We start from the raw sequence: 19,515 nt of genomic DNA, 5'->3' as shown, positions 1-19,515 counted from the left end.
GGGTCCCGGAGGGATGCTCAAGGGAGGGAGCGGGTCCGGGCGCTACACCAGCTACTCCAGCCCCCCGCGCCCTCCTGTCCGCGCTGCTGCCCCAAAACGTGGGCGCGCCTCGGCTGAGGGCTCTCGGCAGCCCCTCCAGCAGCCCCTCGGGGCTCTGGAGCGCAGCCCCGGCCGGGCTCCCGGGCACGGCGGCGAGTCGGTGCGGGGACCCCTGGCCCGCAGCCCCGGACCCCCCGGCCGGCGTCCCGGACCTGCCCGGGACCCGCAGCAGCGCGGCGGCCGCCTCTCCCCGCAGCCCGCACGGAGCTGCCTGTACGCTACTTCTCCCCCGCAAAGTTAGATACAGATATAGATATTAAAAAACCGAGCCCGAAACTCCTTGCAGTCCCACCCACCGACTCTCATTTCCCCCACCCCTACCTCCACCCCCTTCCTCACAAGGAAAAGGTCCTGGAGCCAGCTCTAACTGCGGGACTGCAGATCCCTCCTGAGCAAGATCACCCGGCCAGCCTGCGCCTCCGCGCAGCGCGGCCTCAACTCCCCTCGGGCTGCGGGCTGGGTCTCCCCTGGCGAGCACGGAGCCGTGGCCGTCTCCTCTACGGCAGGAGGAGGAGGAGTCGGGCTCGCAGGCCCCGGGGAGACGCCGCTCGGCTCCGCTCCGCTCCGCGCCCCGTGCCCGCCGCCCTCCCGGTGCCACTGCCCCGCGGAGGGGCGCGCAGGGTCCCGGCCCCGCCGGGACAGCCCCGGGAGCTACCTGGCGGTGCACCTTCCCCTGCCGGAGCCCGACCGCCAGCAGCTCCGCCGCCATCACCACCACCACCACCATCATCATCAATCATCATCCTCACCACCACGCTCTGCGCGGAGCTGCCGCCGCCCGGGCTGGCTGGCTTGTCCCGGCTCCCTCTGCTTGCATTGCCCCTAGGTAGCTAGCGGGGGCATTTCAAACGGTATTTGGAAAAAATAACAATTAAAAAAAAATCTGGATCACTTACAGGTAACTCCCACTGGTAAGGATGAGGAAAATCTGAGGGTAATACACTGAGAGTAACACACTGCGAGATGAAAAAAGGATCATGGCTGAATCCCGTTTACACTCTTGGAGTTCGCTTCCTTGGTTATTCCTTTCTGGCCCCCCCTGGTCGTAACTCCCCACCCTTTTTGGTGTCAGCTGTGGCTTGAATCTGAGTTGGAATCCAGTCCCTTGGGCTTGGGGGGGCTTTGTCTGTTTGTTTGTTTGTTTGTTTGTATTGTTGTGTCTAGTATTCCCCTGGTGTTAATGCTGCTCTCTGTGCAGAGTATGTGCTGCTGCTGCTGCTCTCGCTGCTGCTGCTGCCTCTGGGCTCCTGCCTGTCATGTCTCAGTGGTTGGAAGTTGTTACAGTGGGTTCTCGTGTTGGAATGAGGATGGTTTAAGGGATTTGGATGGCAGAAAGTGCCTCTCTCTCTCTCTCTCTCCCTCTCTCTGCAACTCTCCTGAGACTCGGGGCTGCCATTGGGCAGTCAGTCACTGCAATCCGCCTACTTTTTTTCTCTCCCTCTCTCTCTCCCTCTTTTTTTTTTTTTTTTTTTTTAAAGGAGAGGATGACAATGGAGAGACACGGATGTCGCCCGGACTGCAATGCACCCTCTCTCCCCGGGCCAGCCCTGTCCGTACGCCCAGCTCTCGGAGCGGTCCCCACCCGCTAAGCGCTGCATTTTGGGGCGGCTTGCTTCGTGCCTCGGGGAAGGCAGCTCTTGGGCTCTGGCTCGGAGACGTCCTGGAGGAGCCGGCAGCTCCCGGTTAATTGCTTTATGATGGGTGGCTGCCCCAGCTCCCCCGAAGGGCTCCGCCGTCCCCTCCAGCCCCGGAGCGCTCTTGGCTCTTGTTGCCCCTGCTGTTGCAAATCAAGCTCCGATTTTGGGAGGACCTCTGAAAAAAAAAAAAAAAAAATGCACGTTGTCGTAGCCCGCCTGAGTGAGAAATAAAGACATGCACACTCGTAGCTTCCTGGCGGGGCTGGCTTTGGCGTGAGAGAAGGGGGAAAAGGATGGGTGGGCAGCAGCCGAGGGGACGGGGGCGAGAGGGGGCCGCAGCGCCCGGCCGGCCGGGAACCTCTTCCGCAGCCCCCGGGGGCAGAGCTGCCTCCTCTCCCCTTCCCTCCTTCTTTCCCAGAGGATGCAGGGCGGGCTAGGCGCTTTGCCGGCGGATCAGCCCCCTCTCCCCTGCGTGCCCCTCGGGCCCCGGGCCGGGGCAGCTCGCCCCGACCCTGCTGCCACCAGCGGGAGCCCCTCGCCCTACGGAGCCCTGGATTCATCTGGTTTTCGGGTAAGGAAACAAAGTCCCGCTGATGGGAGCCTGCTGGAAGGACGTGGGCTTCGGGTCTCCAAACGAAGCCCCGAAGAGAAATGTGCGCCGCGGCGAGTTTAGCTGAAGTGCAGCCGGAGCGAAAAAGAATTGGGCTCCTAAGGCTTCTTGGTCTGTAGCGTTTGTAATGTTCGTCTCGGGTTAATTGCCTAACGACCGAAGGAGCTTTCTTTGCCGAGAGCTACCCCAGACACCCCGGATACACCTCCTCGAGTTAACCAGTCCTGGCACATGGGTGCAGCTGTCCCTGCGGCACAACGAAATAAGCCTTCAGATGGAACCGCGAGTGTAGAATTGGTGTTAAAACGGTGTTTCCCGCCGAATATCCGATAAGAGTCTTCTCGGGGGTTTGTTTCATTTAACGACTTTCATCTACAAGTTGAATAATGCATGCGCTGGTACAGTGAGCGTCATTTGGAGGACGCTACTCTCGATTAATGAGGGACATAAGTTTAAGCCTCTCAATTACTTACATCCGAGAATCCTCTTATTTATTTGTAATTCTTTAAGATTCTGAAGTTGTCGTATTTATTTCTTTAAGTGTGTGTGTGCATCTGTCGACACATATAGAAAGAGAGAGACATATAGCTGTGTATCTCCCGTGATGCCCGTTGCCCCTCTCAGACTAAGAAGTGGCTGGGGCAGCAGAGCTGAGCGCGAGCTGGGAGAACGGGGAGAGATTTTTGATGGGTTATTTCTAGCATTTTTTCGGCTTCAGATATATTTTAAAATTTGCTTTTAAATATGTGCCTGGCGGGGGAAGGAAGGGAAGAAAGTGAATTCTAAAAATGAAAAGTAAACGCTGGAAAACTTCGAAGTGAGGCTGGCAGGGGCTGAGCCAGCCCGGACGAAACGAAGACGCTTTGCCCTTCTGCACAGCTTTGGGAGGAAGCTAGCTTTGTCGTGTAGAGGGAGGAAAGTCTTATAAAATCAACCAAATCGTGCCGATTCATTTTGGGAAGATAATTCTTTTCGCTAAAAACGCGGGCCGATTATTACGTCGGAAAATTAATAGCAATGATGCCGGTGATAACAACAACGCGTTAAATTCTCTGCAAATTGTATCTATATGTATGGCAGTCTGGAATAGCGAGAAGTGCACTTGTTTTGTCGAATAAACCGACTTAAGCCGAATACAATCCATATAAAATGGTGTGGCACTCTAGGAGCTGGTACTGGTGGTAGCCCCTAATATGGGCATTTCAGCATCTGTCATTTCTTCTCCCTCAAACATGTGTTTTCTGGACAAAATAAGAGCAGGACGGCACCGAAATGGTTGCCGGCACGGTGCGATAGAAGGCAGATGAAGCAGAGCAGGCATGAATAAAGTATTTCCCTTTTCTTCCTTTTATGTATTCCCAGCTGCGGTTTCTATCTTACACCAAAACCTGCAGTGTCCGGCAGAAGAGCACGTCGGAAGACGGAAAGAGCTTTGATCGCACGTCCAGCAGGCAACGCACTGGACTTCTTTCAGGTCGGAACCAGGTATTTCTTGTACTTCACAGAGCTGCAAGTCTATTGCAGGGGAAAAGAAGGGGGTCAAAGATGAGTCCCTTGACGCGCCCCGACGGCGGGCTGGCTGTGGCAGCATAGCCAAAGGCATCGGGGAGAGGGGCCGGGGGCCACGTTTGAAGCCCTCTCGTCTCCTCCCGAGACCTCTCCGGGACTTCCGGTGCTGCCTCCCTCATGGTGGCCGCCGTCGAGGCTGCGCCCAGGGGCGGGGAGGCTCAGAGGGGAGCGGGATTTCGTTGGCGTTTGGGGCAGGAGCCACCGGGTCAAGCTTTCCGTTGCTCCCCGGGCAGGGCCAGCTCCTGCCTCCCTCCTGCTGCACACCCTGAGCCGCACCTCGGCCTCCTCCCCGCGGGCATCCTCTCCGCTCCCCCTGGCTGCCCCCCTTCTATCCGTCCAGGAAAGACGACGGGGAACACGGGGAGCTTGCCCCCCGAGCCCCGATCTGAGCACTGCCTGTGGCTCCGTCTTTCCAGAGGGTCCCAGCATTCATCCCTAGGGCATCCGCTGCAACTTGCATCTGTGGCACAGCTGCGATTTTGAACTTCCGACGCGTTTATTAATTAAACTGGAGCTGGCTGCTCTGCGATCTTCGCAGGAAACATGTCCGTTTCAATCCAGTTGCCAGCCGAGGTCGCCGTTTGATTGCCTCTGTTTTCGCCGCTAGATGCTTGGAGCCAGGGGGACTGCACGGTGCAACGGAGAGAAGCGACCCCCGCCGCACCGGGGGGCAGGGGGGTTGCTGGTCACCGCGGCTTCACTCCCCTCACCTGTGCCGGCCGGTGCGGGAGCAAGGCTCGACTCGGCCAGAAGCATACTGGGGAATGCAAAATGGAAGTGGGAAGAACGGGAATTCCGTGTGAGGGAGTGATGGAGGAGGGATGGAGGGAGGGATGGCGGAAGGGAGGACCACCTGAGTGGGGTCTCGCTCCTTCCTCCGTACTGGGACAGCGGCTTCTCCACTCCAAGCCGCCGCTGGGACCCTGCCGTGCCGCAGCAGCAGCCCCGCAGCTCAGCAGCTAGGCATTGTCTTGTTTTCCCTCCCCTCGTGCTCCCCTTCGCCCTTGTCCAGCCAGAAAGCCAGTTCTGATCACGTTTTATTAAGACAAGAACACGTGCTCGGTGGCAAATAACGTAACTTCATGAGCCAAGCTCTTTGCTACCTCCATCTCTCCTTCACCCTGCAAACTAAACCTAAGGCACGGGGAGGCAAACCGTGTTTTATCTCAGTTCATCGCCCCCCCACCCCCCCGCCTTTGCTACGCACAGAGTTCACTAGGAAAGGTATCATTACGCTTAGAGGATATGGTTTCAACAAAATGGTAGTTCCAGTGGCTGATGAAAGAGGAAATAATTGCATCCCACATGCCTAGCCTAGAAGTAGCCCTGGATCTCAGAGCAAATTTCTCTCCCATTGTTCAGGGAATATGAAGTATTCTCATCGCCTTACAGGCATGGTGATGGATCTGATGGGGTTTATGTAAGGGCTTTTACTGTTCCTGCCCTCCACTCAATTTTATTTCCAGGCTCCGTTCGACAGCATTCTTGCGATTTTTTTCCCTCACGAATCCCCTTCTAAAACAGCCACAACCAATTTCGAAAAGAAATCTGCCTTCCAGACTGTAACACGTGCCCAATCTTCTGTTTCCTTTACGACTAAAACCGCAGTGAAAGCGAACAGCGCTAGCACTACCCCTCCTTCTGCAAACCCTTTTCTTTCAGCTCGTCTGCCCCTCCGCGAGGGACGCCTTTGCACCGAATCTACCGGTCAGCTACCGGGGCAGACGGGGCGCCCCGTCTGGGTGGATTTAGAAGGATCAGGAGGACGGCGGTGCAGGTACCCCGCCCGGCCCGCACCCCCGAGGCTCCGCGGGGGGCCCCTCCGGGGCACCTGCAGCCGTGAGGGCTGGCTGGGAGCCCTGCCGCACTGCCCGGGCCACGAATTAGGTGGCTAGCCAGATGGGCGAGCGAAGGTGAATGCAACCTGCTGGGGACCCTCTGGGCAGGGCCAGGCCGGGAGGGAGCGGGCAGGAGCAGCGGGCGGCGGGGGCACCGCTTTCCTTCTGATCCCGTTTGCAGCCTGGTTCAGCGGCCCCCCACCCCCATCCCAAATCGTGCAACCGGCTCCCGCGCTCCCCCCGCTGCAGACCGCCTCTCTTTTGCCCCGCCGGCCCCCTCCTCCCCGCCGCCGCCCGTTTTGCTCGGGGGGGGGGGGGGGGGTGGCCGAGGAGGGGACGGGGGGTGGCAGCGGGCGACAGCTTTGCGCGACCCCGGAGGGTCCTGGCGGCCGGCTCCGTGCTTGTCCCTGCCGGCCCTTTCCGTGCTTCTGGCCTGACTCCCCGGGGACGTGCTCCCCCTTCACACACACACACACACACGCGCGCGAGCTGCCCCTTCTTTCCCGTGTTGGTTTCAAGGCGGGAAGCAAGCGTTTTCGGACTGCAACTCACCTTATGCATTCTTGATCATTAAAAAAAAAAAAAAAATCCCACAGCTATGCAAAGACAGGATCTTTAAAGAGGTTGTAGCTCGACAGGTAAGGACTCGGCTGGGGCTCAGGAATGTGGAAATTCAACTCAAGTCAGCCTACTGCGACGAGCAATATTAATAAGGGCACCCAGGTAAAGGGGGAGAGGCAGAGGGAGAAACCTAGCGACTGAAATCACAGAGCCGAATCGGCAGCTGCCATCCAGCAACGCGGAGACACCGCCGAGATCCCCGGCAGCGCTGGCCGGGCCCCCCCGGTCCTCCGGTCCCCCCCGGTTCCTCCGAGACGCCCCTGCCGGCGCCCTCCCCCCCTCCCCCCCCCGCCCCCATCCCAGTCCGGCCGGCCGCCGGGATGCGGAGGCAGCCGGAGCAGTTGTCAAGTTAATTTCACCACGTCGGCGTGATGGTTAGGAGCGCAAATTGTGTCTAGGCCTGCATAAAACAAATCCCCTCCTCCCGCCCCTTTCTCCTTTTTAATACTTAAGCTCCGCTCTATTGTCTCATCAGCAGCGGCTGAGTTAACTCTGTCAGGCTTTTTTTTTTTTTTTTTTTTTTTTTTTTTTTGGCTCCGAGGGTACCGTGAGCCAGAGCTAATACCGAAGCCCGGCAGAGCGGTGCAAAACACGAGGATCTGGCGTTCCCCGGTGAGCGGCTCCCTCCAGGCTCCGCGACACCGGAGCGACCCCGCCGCCACCGGGCCCCGCACCGCGACCCTGCCCCGGGGTCCCGGCGGCGAGACACGATCGCTTCCCGTCCTTTTGTCGCTCGGTCGCTTCTCTTCTTTCGGCTGCGCTTGCTCCGTGCTAACGTGACCCAAAAGACAAGGTTTGTGGTGCAAAAGGACTTACCCTAGTTTGACATAGATGACTCCAAAGCATAGAAACACGTAGAAAATCCACTTGCGAAAGTTTCTGTGCATGATCTAGGGAATGGACTGAGCCATAAAAACTGCACAAAAAGTCGAACTGATCTTGTCGATTAAATCCCAGTCAAGAGCATTTCTGAAGCTGCCCCAAAGCAAAGCCGGCCAAACTGCAAAAAATCAACAACGTGCAGATAATCAGCTCTTCCCAGAGCCATGGTGACCAAAGCCGGCTCCGATAGTAAAGCTAAAGAGGGAGGAAATAGAAAGAGCTGTTCAAAACGGTAAAACAAAAACCCAAGACAGACAGTCTGAGGAAGAAAATGAGCAAGCACTGATCTTGATCAACTGCCTCATAGAGCCCTGAAGTTCAATGTGTTTTTACTTGTTCTGACTTCCCCAGGTAACACTACGTATCTTGCAATCTATGGCTCCAGGTAGGAGGATCTCTCTCTCTCTCTCTCTCTCTCTCTCCCTCTCTCTCTCTCCTGCTCTTCCCCCCACCCTGTATGTGTCAGAATCTAATACATATCTTATCTGTCCATGCGTATGTGCGTGTGCGTGTTCTGTGCGTATTTATGTTTCGGTAGGCATGTCCCTAAGCCTGAGTGTTTGGGAAAACACATAAAATGTATCCCAAAAGGGAACTAAAAGACTCGTCTCAAGCTGCAGCATTATTTTTTTTAATTTCCTCTAGTATGGTAAGGCTGCATTTGTAATATATTGGCTTCCCGAAATATATTGTTAATTTATTATTATTATTTTCCTTTTTAATCATAAAGAGGCAGGCGTTAATCCCAGGTTGCTTATAGCTCTGTATCCTAAAACGTAGTGTGTGTGTGTTCAGGCTATTTCTCTTTGGCCGTTCAACCCTGCTGTGCACTTAAAAACGCCTGTCAGTAAATTTGATTTCATTTTCCGAAGCAAGTAAACATTCCCCGTCCTTTAAAAAACGGATATAGTTGGATTTTAGCATAAGTTTGGGATATTAAGTTAACTGCTCTTCGTGAAATTACTGTGTTCAGACACAGTCAAGCAAGGCTTTTCTCTTTTTCTCTTTCTTTCTTTCTTTCTTTCTTTCTTTCTTTCTTTCTTTCTTTCTTTCTTTCTTTCTTTCTTTCTTTCCTTCCTTCCTTCCTTCCTTCCTTCCTTCCTTCCTTCCTTCCTTCCTTCCTTCCTTCCTTCCTTCCTTCCTTCCTTCCTTCCTTCCTTCCTTCCTTCCTTCCTTCCTTTCCTTTCCTTTCCTTTCCTTTCCTTTCCTTTCCTTTCCTTTCCTTTCCTTTCCTTTCCTTTCCTTTCCTTTCCTTTCCTTTCCTTTCCTTTCCTTTCCTTTCCTTTCCTTTCCTTTCCTTTCTTTCTTTTTTTCTCACACATTTCAGAGCTGTTCAGTTTATTCCTGCATTCTGTGACCTATTCCAGTCTACTACACAAAGTGTGTCTGTCCGGAGGCATATATCTGCATGCATACGCATGTCTAAATAGCACTCAATACACGCTTGTGGGCTGCGGTAAATTATAGAGATATGGATAAACCTGTGCACCTATGCCCACTTGCACACAAGCGTACATATACATGTAGTAACAATAAACACTGATAGCTCTAGGCATCTCTTCAAGAGAAACAGCTAAACGCACACCAGTGAGGGCTGAAAGGCAAGCAGGCAGTGACAAGCAAGCAAAAGAGACTGAACACAGAACTTCATCTATCCTGATGGAGAGAACAAAGGATTTTTTAAAGCCCAGACAGGCTGTCGTGGTTGAAGTGACACAGTGTGAAACTGGAGGTCATCATCGGATGCCTCCCATAGCGACCCCGCTCCCCCAAACTGGCTCTGCTTGGGGCAGCACTCAAGGATGTCCAGCGGGTCTCCGGGCGAGGGAAGCAGAAGCTGAGGGGAAGAGAGAGCGGCCTCATCTGGGGCCCCTGGTGCCACCCCGGAGTGACACAGAGGCCGGCGATCCCGTCCTACTCCGCCGCTGACTGTCGCTGCAGCTCGACTTCTTTTTGCACCCACCCATCCCCAGCCATCCTCCCCACCACTTCTGCTCCCTTATTCCTAACTCTTAGCTGTTTATAATTCGTCTTTTTAAAACTCTGAGTTATTCCTCCCCGTTCTTTCTGTTTAAATATCCTTTATTTTTCCTCCCAGACCTTTTTTTTTTTTTTTTTTTTTTTTTTTAAGTGAGATGATGAAGCCATATTTTCCCCTTGTAAAACCATTTCTCCAGCCCCGTAACTTAATCCAGACATCCCCCCGGGGTCACTGACGATGCTCACCCTCCTCTTGCCTCCCCGGTACCTCTCCCCCCTTTTTTTCCCGGTGTTAGACGACGTGCCCCCATCCCCCCGACACCCCGCCAGGAAGGGACGAGCCCCCCGGGGGCGCGGAGCAGGACGGGTGCGGGACCGCGTCCCACGGGGTAACACCGCCACCCAGGGGCGGCGGGAGGCCCTGCCTATGCCAGGGCCGGGCCGGGCCAAAGAGCCTGTGGGGGGCTCCACTGGGTTCCCGGGCAGCCAGGGCCGCTGTCAGCACAGCACAGGCCGCCTGGGGGACCCGGGGGATCCGGAGGAGGCGGCGGTGCAGCGGGAAGAAGCCACCGCCCCCGAGCCCCCGCCCCCCTGCAGGTCGCCGTCTGCCTTCCCAAACCTCTGCCTAAATGCCGGGTTTTGCACGGTAGAAGCTGCTTTGCTCCTCAGTCTCCCCACACGGCTGCTCCCCGCTCCCCTTTGACGTCGGAGCTGGACGATCACGGCGCCAGGGAGATCAGGAAGAGGGTCTCAGGGGCAGAACGATTAATTGTTTCCTTTCTTCTCTAAAGATTACTTATACATTCCATCTGGTGGTCCCTTCCCTTCCCTTCCCTTCCCTTCCCTTCCCTTCCCTTCCCTTCCCTTCCCTTCCCTTCCCTTCCCTTCCCTTCCCTTCCCTTCCCTTCCCTTCCCTTCCCTTCCCTTCCCTTCCCTTCCCTTCCCTTCCCTTCCCTTCCCTTCCCTTCCCTTCCCTTCCCTTCCCTTCCCTTCCCTTCCCTTCCCTTCCCTTCCCTTCCCTTCCCTTCCCCTGTCACCCATCCCACCTGCTTCTTTGAACTGGTGAGTCTTTGTCATGTTTCCGTGAAGTTTCAATAGAAGCAACCAAGCTAGATTTTGTCTAAACGACCTTGGATATAGTTACAATTTCAGAACAAAATGTTTTTATATTTTTGACACTTACTTCACTGTTATTATCAGCTAATTGGACTGGGGATAAATGGTAGATTTTCTTTCCTCCAAATATCAGTTTAACTATTGCTGAAATCTTAGGCTAACAATAAGAATTCATGGAGATTAATAATTCTGAGATTTAAAAAAGAAAAAAAAAAAGGAAGAACAACGGCACTGTAGAATATTAAAGCAGGTAGTTCTCACAGTATGCAGAAATTCAAATAGTTTATAGGCAAAATATGTGAAGCTTGTTGAACTATATTAAATAAATATCAACTTAGTAACGATAAATGTTTCTTTAAAGTAAGGTAATATTCACAAATACAGAAGCATTGGTAGGTGTGGATTGAAACCATTTGCTGAATGCTCTTTTAGTGCACAGGCATTAGCAAATGATTATCGTTATCATTATCACTCATCCAAAATAATTGGTGTGGAAGGTTGCTTCCTACAGGGGACTGAAAAATTCAGTAATTCATTTTTTCTGCTCATTTGCCACATGTTGATAAAGTGTAACATTCACTCCTACAAACCTGCAGAAGGAAAAGTCACCTGTAACACACTGCTGCCTGATGCCAGCCCTCCCCAGAGCCTTTTAATGAAATGGCTCGTGGTAAAATGTTTCAAAGGTCTATTGGACATCAGTTTTCACAATCCATCACAGACACGTTTACCCGCACTCCTTCGACAGGAAAGGCTTTTCCTGCATGTAAGGAGGAGAACCTGGGCAACCTTCCGTGGTCAGCAGTGGATTTGTCCCAGAGCTTAATAAATCAGCAGTAACTACCAGGCATGCTGTTACCCAAGGGCAAGTATCGGAAAAAAAAAAAAAAAAAAAAAAAAAAAAAAAAAAAAAAAAAAGAGGAGGCAACAGGAACAAGATTCACTTGCCAGGGCATATGTCTCATTATTTTCCATTGCCCAATCTGCCCAATCTGTGCCAGAAGGGAAATGGTGCTGTTAGTCTGACTTGGACCACTGTGACTGTGACTGTAGGGCCTTACAGACAGAGAACAGACTGTCCCAGGATGAGGGAGCAATCCTCAGGGGATTAAGGGGCAAAAACCTGCACACCAGCTCACATATAAAGCTTTATAAATGGAGCAGTGTGGCCAGATAAAGGAATTTTGAGCTGTCTGTCACACTTCACATCATTTTCCCTGGAGCTCATTTCCAAGCACGGTGTTCAAAATCAGAATAAATCTTGTGAAATTTCTCGGGAATGCAGGCAGCAGGCATAATGCCTCTGGGACACGTTTCTTTATACACCTTTCTCTTCCTTACTGCTCAGATCAATCACAGGCATGCTTGTCCCAGGTCCCTAAGGCTAACCACAGGGAAATCTGCCCGCGTTTATCCCAGCCAGCCACTGGCTGGCAGTGTTGCTCCACGCTGTTGGAGATGAAGGCCCACCTAATATACAGAGACATGTGAAAGTCTTCCTCAGGGAAAACACGAAGAGGACGTGGCTGAAAGAGAGCAAAGGAACTAAAAGAATAAAAATGAGCATAAGAAACAGACAAGGAGAGAGTTATCATTTCTGACAAGGATCTTATGCCATACAGTTGGCAAGTATTCTTAACAAGTATGTGTTAACTATACACATTTACTAACAGTCCTTAATATTTTGCTCATTAAGTCTTTTCTTGTCTCCTTCCCTCATTTACTTAACTGCTTCTTAGGTGTTAAGTAGACTACTGAACCCACTATCTACTTCTAGAGCTGGTTTTAAGATTCAGTATGTCCTTCAGTGAGGTTCTGATGCCAAGCTTGTTCCAATCATTTGAACTTTGAGCTTCAGTTCAGCATGAGGGTATGATACTCATCTGACAGAGGCATGCAAATTACAACCTGTTTATGCTCTTGGGGCACACATTTGGCACAGTGTCTGGCATAATATTCATTACTGGTGATAAAAAGTTTGCACCAAGGTCAAAGGTTGAGTCTGGTCTTATGCAGTGACTAAACTTCCCATTGTACCATAAGTTGTTCTCTCACTTGGTATTACACTCAACAGTTTTTTCCATACCGTTAGTTACCACTGTTTTTTGTTTATTTTCCTTCCCCATTTTTTATTCTCTGTTCCTCTCCCTTTTTTTTCCTGTTTTCTCTTTTACATCTTCTTGCCTGGAATATGTTCTGCCTCTCAAGGTGTCTGTCTTCCTGTAATTCCCAAGCCTGCCAACATTTCATCACTTTAGCACATACCAAATTAGATTAATAAGCAGCAGAGGTGTCCATGTTTGGTTGCTTCACATTTCACATTTTCAGGTTAATCCTGATTTGAATTTTTATTTTTTTTAACTTTTTTTCATCAAAGCTGAGAGGAATTGTTCAAACCACAGAAATGTCTGATTGGAATGCATTATGTGTATGACATGCCAGCACAAAACGGATTTAACAGACCCTCTCATTAACTCCTCCCCTGCTGAGTGGGTATTTACTGGCTTTGTTGCACTGGTCATAATTCTAGATCCTTTCGTCTGTACTTCATGAACTGGCTTCTTATCTGCAGCAATTATATTAGCTGAAAACACTGTCTGCAGAAGAAGATTCAGCAGCTAAAAAGGAACATAAGCCAGTAATGTAATATAACTGCAAAAATGTTAAATAGAACTTCTCTGAATAAACTGACTTGTTAGATGTACATGTTATATGTGAACCAATCCTGTCATTCTCTGAAGCAGCATCAAGGCTAGAGTGATGGATGAATTGTGTCTCCTGCACAGCACACTTCAAGAAGGATGTAGATCAATTGGAGGTAACCTACAGGTGAGCAACAGGAAGATGTGTAGTAGATATGATTCATGAAGAAAAGTTAAACCATCTGTGCTTGTTTATTTTACAGAAACATGGACTGAAAAGAGAGAGGATAGTAGTCATCAAAGGTGCAAACGCACATTGAAAATACAGCAAGGTAGTAAATTGTTGTACACACACACAGGGGATCTGAGCAGAATTTAAATACAATTAGTTTAAAAATCAGGAAAAATCTTCACAAGATTTAAGATCAGGTTAGGTAAAAAACTACAATAAATTCTTTACTAGTACAGGATTCTGCCTCAGGCTTCACGCATCAAGGTCCCTTTTAGGCATAATGCTTGCATCTAATAAAGCGAGTCTGCACGTTTCTACTTAGGTCAGCAATTCAGAGGCATAGAGTTTGAAGCTAGCTTCATAGTACATAGCTTTATAGTACATAGCTTTATAGTACATAGCTTTCATTCCTTGCTTCAGGTAATATAAAGAGTAAGAGCACCTAACTGAATCAAAGTCTGCTGTCTGTCTAAGGTAGCCACACTGGGGTAGCCCAAATGAATGCAAACCAAGTATTGAGTTTAGCAAGGCTTATACTGGAATCAAAAAGAAATATATTTATACTCCAGTAATTTAATCTGTAATTGGTACAAACTTCTACTGTTGTTTTTTTGTTATTTAAAGATAATCCCTTTCTCTTTTATTTTTCTAGGATCCACTGCAGGTGTCTTAGTCAACAACTACCTATGATACAACAAAAGAAAGTCAGGGCTGAGGAGTAATTTTCTCTTTTGTGATTTATGTTATCCACAGGTTCATGCCTGTTCTGTCCCACCACAGGAGGAAGTCATTTTTCCTAACTGATCTACTGTTGTAACGTTACTCCATCTGATGCAGAATTCTTTTTGGCTTCTATGAGTAATATACAAATATGTCTTGATGATCATCCTGTGAAGACTAAAGCCATACCTACACTTTGCGTTCAGCCTGACAAAAATCCAAATGAAATGGCATATCTGTAGATTCCAAATATGTCATGGAAATTACTGTTTGCATCACAGGTACAACACTTGAAATCTCATTAAGGCAAATCTTTGCTGTTGTGCAGATACAGTGAAACTGACACAGTGTCTGTCGCTGGGGCAGCATCCCAGTGTAAGTAAGGCCAGTGAGGCTTGCGTGCCAAATCATGGGAGGAGATTGTAGAGCATGGCTTTATTCTACCAATGCTAGGGAGTGATTACTTTCTTAGAAAAATATGAGAGATACTCCTACCCTCAAGTTACCAAGTAGGAAATTCTGGCAGACTTTATTATATTCTTTCTGCCACTGCAGCTGTCCCTCTGCTCAGTGTTAACTTCATCCATACCAGTGATGCAGCTAAGTTGTGCATGTAAAATTGCAGATCTTTTTGATCCCTTCTTTGGATAACCCTCTGCAAAGGTACTTTTCATTGTAAGAAGATGAGTCATTGTGCTGAGACTCATCAAAGTTATATAGTAGGTATACTCATTAAATATGAAGTGGGAGAAATATAGCGGGTGAAAGAAAGCAATAATGATAGATAAAATGGTAAACAACTCTTCTTTCATTTATCAGTGTATCACTGGTGCTACAGCTTAATCAAGTGAATCTTCTTTAGCCATTCATCTTATTGGTTTCAGAGGTATTATTCATAATATCTCAGATAAACCACTAATTTCATCAATTGCAAATAAGTCTATCAAAAACCGTCCTTTTCTCTTTCTGATTTCTAAACTACATTTCCCAGAAAACTCAGATTTAGGGTCAAAGTGCACATTCCTACATAGAGTGCACAGCTGTAGCTACCTGATGCAGTCTCATATTAGGAAAACATCCTGAAAGGAGAACAGTAAACATGGGAATTCAATAGCTTTTTTTTTTTTCTCCCTCATATTGTGAGGAATGTGTTAACAATTCGTGTCCATAAAGAACAATTCTGTTTGAATCCTGTCTGCCTCTGGGTCCTGCACTGGCAATTTAATTCTTGAACCACAGATGCAGTGTGTCCCAGTCTCCCCCTCATTCTAGTCAATTTATCACGTCTTCAGAAAACACTCCTTAAATTTATGAACCTGTTTGCTTTTGTTATTCCGGACTTCTATTTCTAACAGTTACAGCCTTTTTTCCTGTCTTCTTCGAGATTAACTTAACACTGCTATAGATGTGTCTGTGAATGGCTGGGGAAGAATGTTTTAATTACTCGTGAAGCATCAAATAAGAAAGCTGTTTGTGTTTGATGTCTGGGAGTTTCAGAACAACTGATAACAACTAGTGACTGTTATGGGATATTATGAGGATCCTTGGTATCTGGCCAGGGGGGGCAAGAGATTAAGAGGAAGAAAAAAGAAGCTGAAGGACGGTTGGGAGACAAGACCTGCAGAGAGTGTACAGAGAGTGTTCCATAAACTTGGAATAGTGCCAAGTGAGTACAAAGGTGAGAGGAAGACTACAAGCCTTCAGCATGAAAGACCCCTAGAGACCCCCAGAGGAGACTGATGCGCATGCTCCAGTAGGAGGAACTGGACCCCGGAAGCTAATTATAATAATCTATTTTTTTAGAAGTAGTAATGAATATGTATTAGTCTAGGTGCATAAAAATCAGCTGCTTGATGTAACTGGTGTGCGTCCCGGTGGAGCGGAGACTCCCGGTGCACCCAGCGCTGTTTGCTTACCTCTATTCCTTTATATTCTTTTAATACATCCTATTTTTTTATTTAATCCTAATTTGAATCCTGAGCCATTTATAATAATATCAAGAAAATATTCAACAGATTTCAACAACCAGTAGGAAACTTTGTAACATCAGCCATATGTTTGGGCCTCTATCTTGTAACTGAACTTTTAAACATATTTTTTTTTTTCTCCCAGAGTAACTCATTAAAGGACTTGATAACCATATCTGCTTTAAAAAACAGGATTTTATCAGCTTTATTCATGTTGAATTTATTAATTTGCTTTATTGTATATGGCTTACAATCTTGATGTAAATCTGTATGAATGTGTGCCCTCCTGTCAGGCATAGAAGTATCATATCTCAATTTTGTGTGGGCTATTTTCAAAAATGACTCTGTTGACTCATATTTATACACACTTGACAGTACATAGTTGCCAGATTTCAAAAGTTAATTGCACACCTTCTAATGATTGATGTTTTTAAATAACAGATGAGCTGCGAACCTGTGGATTTTTTTTCCATACATGTGAGATACTGAGAAAAACTCCTAAATGGGATTTCCCCCCTCTTCCCAGGAACTATGTCAAGAAAATAAAAGAACTGTTTTCCAAAACAGTTGTTGCTTTTACACTGATATTTTCATCTTTGCCTCTGTAGCAGGTTTTGACTAACCTAGCTATATTGTCACACTGCAGTTCTATAGTAAATTTTTCTGCCTGTATTAGCTTACAGAAATGACCAGATTGGAAACAAGCTAGAAAGGATTGCTACTCTTCCTGTTACAGTTTTCTATGATTCATCAAATAATGTTGTTTGTGTCATGTCCCCACCCAGGTCACTGAATTATAATGATCATTTATCTACAAATCTTTCCTACATTTTCCCTCTATTACAATAAGCCTCCTTTCATCAGGATTACCAGCAAAAGCTGCAGGATATTTTATCTGGCTGCTATTCAACTTAATGTGGGGGTGCTCATATGCACCCTGCAGTACTTTGTGCAGTTAAAAGCAATTTATGAGACGCTTAGAAGTGTATGCTTTTGTTTTCAGACTTAACTCTTTGCTTAAATCCAGTGTCTGGTAATCTCAACACAAGATCTCTGTAGAAACCAGGGTCTACACCTAAGTGTTGACTGCTTCTGCTCTGTCATCACTTTCATTGAAGCTGAAGGGTCTCAGCACTTTTATTTATTTATTTATCTGATGCAGCCCTAACATACCTGTGTGTGTGTGTTTATGTGTCTGTTTGTGTGTTAATCTTACTTTCAAATCAAGCACAGTCTTACTGGGCAAGGCTCTAAAGGGCAACAACTCATCCATTACACCCTCCTGGCATGACATCTGAACTTCTGCATTATTCAAATTCATGGTGTGGCCACCATAGCCCCCGCCTCTCCCCCTCAAACAGAGTATGTCCTGAAAGCTGCAAAGCATGAGGACAGCTTACCTAGGGAAGCACACAAAATAAATCCTGTAATACAGTGAGCTGCCAGTACTCAGGGAAACATTTATTTGTTGTGGAGACTTGCCCTCAGAATGGGGTCCTATGATTCCACCCACGGCAGCAAAACCTTTAAAGCACTGAGCAGAAACCACTAATTTAGTAACTCTAGCAAACACCTCTCTACGTGACTCTGCCTTAGTACACTCTTCAATTCTCTTCAGCTTCTAGAAACAATGCATCTTTCTGATTTTCCAACAGAAGATGGGCAGTATGGGTGCCACTGTGTTTGTAATGTGCATCTGTACCCATGCCTCCAAAAGAGTGAGAAATTGTGGGATCTTTGGAGAAAGCATAAACTGTTTCTGTAGGATGGATTGGTTTCACACCATAGTGTAAATGAAATTCTTTCACTCCTCTTTGGTTGCACACAACTTTTTTTTCTGTATGTCCCAACAAGGGTTAGCAATTGGAGACTAGCTTTGTGACCTTAATGCAACATCATTACGTACATATTAAGAATGCTGCCTGTGCTAGCAGAAAATGGTGGGACATTATCATCTGGATTAGACATCCTCCTCCTCCCCAACACAGAATCGTCGTGTTGGCATCAAAACACAGAGCTGCTGATTCCCAAGCTGAAATGATTAGTCCCCACCACAATTCCAGATCCAGAGTAGAGCCCTGAAGTCTAGTACCACCCTGTAGGACACTCCTCACCCCTTTGCATTTTTTTCTGCTGGGCCTTCGGATGAAGGGGAGTTTTAGGCTCAGTAAATTAGTCCCTCTAAAGTAATGTAAAGCTTTATTCACAAGATCATTGCAGTCTTTTTTGTCTGTATGCATGGCAGAACTAATACAGTGTTTTGTCTTCTGCTCTTTAATTGGTGTAATACGGATAGTTCGTACTACCATTTATTGTTATGCTATTGTCTACTGACATGCTATGAACCATAAACTGAGAATGTATTTCTTTTACCAAATACAATCTATTTGCTAAATCTTTCTTTTTTTTTTTTCTTCACTCTTTTTTTATTCTTTTAGAAAGTCATAAATTGGTTTGATTCTAAAGGTAATGTTCCACTGTCTGTACGGACAATGCCTCTTACATTCAATGAGGCATAGAGGTAAGGGAACGAGGGTAGGGAGGGGGTAGGCAGGAGGAATCCTCATTTGGCTGGTAGCTGCAGGTGTCCATGTGTCCATTTACTTCTAGCAATTTAAAAAAAAAAAAAAGTGCAATTTTCTGTAAGTTTTCTCTATGCTTGTATGGGTACTTTTCTTTTGTAACATGGAAGCCAAATCTTAATTGTTATTCCTTAGATCTACATTGTGTCAGCTCTTGCAAAGACTGCATTGTTAGTAAGTCTTACTCTCTGGTACCATAATGCACAGCAATCTGTTTTCTATATGCAGCATAAGTATATCCTTTGGAAGAATTTGATGCAGGACAATAAGTATTCAAAGGACTTTAAGGGTGGCTGTTATAGCTACTTACATATTTAAAAATGATAATGAAACAAAACAAAACAAAAAAACCCTAAGAACAGAAAAAGCAAGGTAATTTTCAGAAAAAACTGGGAACAGAACAGTGAAGAGGAGAAAAACGGATATGCAGAAAAGAGTGATCCAACAATGAAAAGAGTGTTAGTTGTGAATAGGAATGAAAGAAAGAAAGACTTTGGAACCAAATGAAAGAGGAGCATTGGTAAAATGAAACACTGTGTTAAAATATACAGGAGATAAGGCATTTCTTTGGTATTTCTAAGAATCTATTTGTAACTCAACAGCTAAATTAAAAGAAAAGAAAAAAGAGAGAGGAGAGGAGAGGAGAGGAGAGGAGAGGAGAGGAGAGGAGAGAGGAGAGGAGAGGAGAGGAGAGGAGAGGAGAGGAGAGGAGAGGAGAGGAGAGGAGAGGAGAGGAGAGGAGAGGAGAGGAGAGGAGAGGAGAGGAGAGGAGAGGAGAGGAGAGGAGAGGAGAGGAGAGGAGAGGAGAGGAGAGGAGAGGAGAGGAGAGGAGAGGAGAGGAGAGGAGAGGAGAGGAGGGAGGAGAGGAGAGGAGAGGAGAGGAGAGGGCTAGGGTTAGAGGGTTAGGGTTAGGGTTAGGGGGTAAGGGTTAGGGTTAGGGGGTAAGGGTTAGGGTTAGGGTTAGAGTTAGGGTCATTAGGGTTAGGGTTATGGTTAAGGTTAGGGGGTAAGGGTTAGGGG

At 47.8% G+C, this 19,515-nt stretch overlaps 1 protein-coding gene and 1 long non-coding RNA gene across 7 annotated transcripts in view; one reads left to right on the top strand and one right to left on the bottom strand.

The window, feature by feature from the left end:
• WNT7B (Wnt family member 7B) overlaps positions 1-7,593 on the bottom strand; it is a 97,973-nt gene extending 90,380 nt beyond the window's left edge. Inside the window, exons 1-2 of one of the 6 annotated variants that reach the window (XM_072041155.1) lie at positions 7,191-7,592; positions 996-1,911 (exon numbers count right to left, since the gene is read on the bottom strand). In XM_072041155.1, coding sequence (XP_071897256.1) covers positions 996-1,078 — 83 coding nt within the window. In that variant the 5' untranslated portion in view covers positions 1,079-1,911; positions 7,191-7,592. Of the gene's footprint in view, positions 1-420; positions 952-995; positions 1,912-6,305; positions 6,606-7,190 lie in introns of those variants that run through there. The other 5 variants (XM_027452658.3, XM_005010029.6, XM_072041161.1 and 2 more) reach the window with 5 other exon arrangements.
• On the top strand, positions 7,529-16,451 carry LOC140002958 (uncharacterized). The gene is made up of 3 exons (XR_011810732.1): positions 7,529-7,641; positions 13,097-13,181; positions 13,980-16,451. It is a non-coding gene; the product is annotated as an uncharacterized lncRNA (long non-coding RNA).
• The last annotated feature ends 3,064 nt before the right edge of the window (positions 16,452-19,515 follow it).

The sequence above is a fragment of the Anas platyrhynchos genome, chromosome 1, assembly GCF_047663525.1.
Source record: "Anas platyrhynchos isolate ZD024472 breed Pekin duck chromosome 1, IASCAAS_PekinDuck_T2T, whole genome shotgun sequence".
Lineage (NCBI taxonomy): Eukaryota > Metazoa > Chordata > Aves > Anseriformes > Anatidae > Anas > Anas platyrhynchos.
This window is presented reverse-complemented; position numbering and strand designations above follow the sequence as displayed.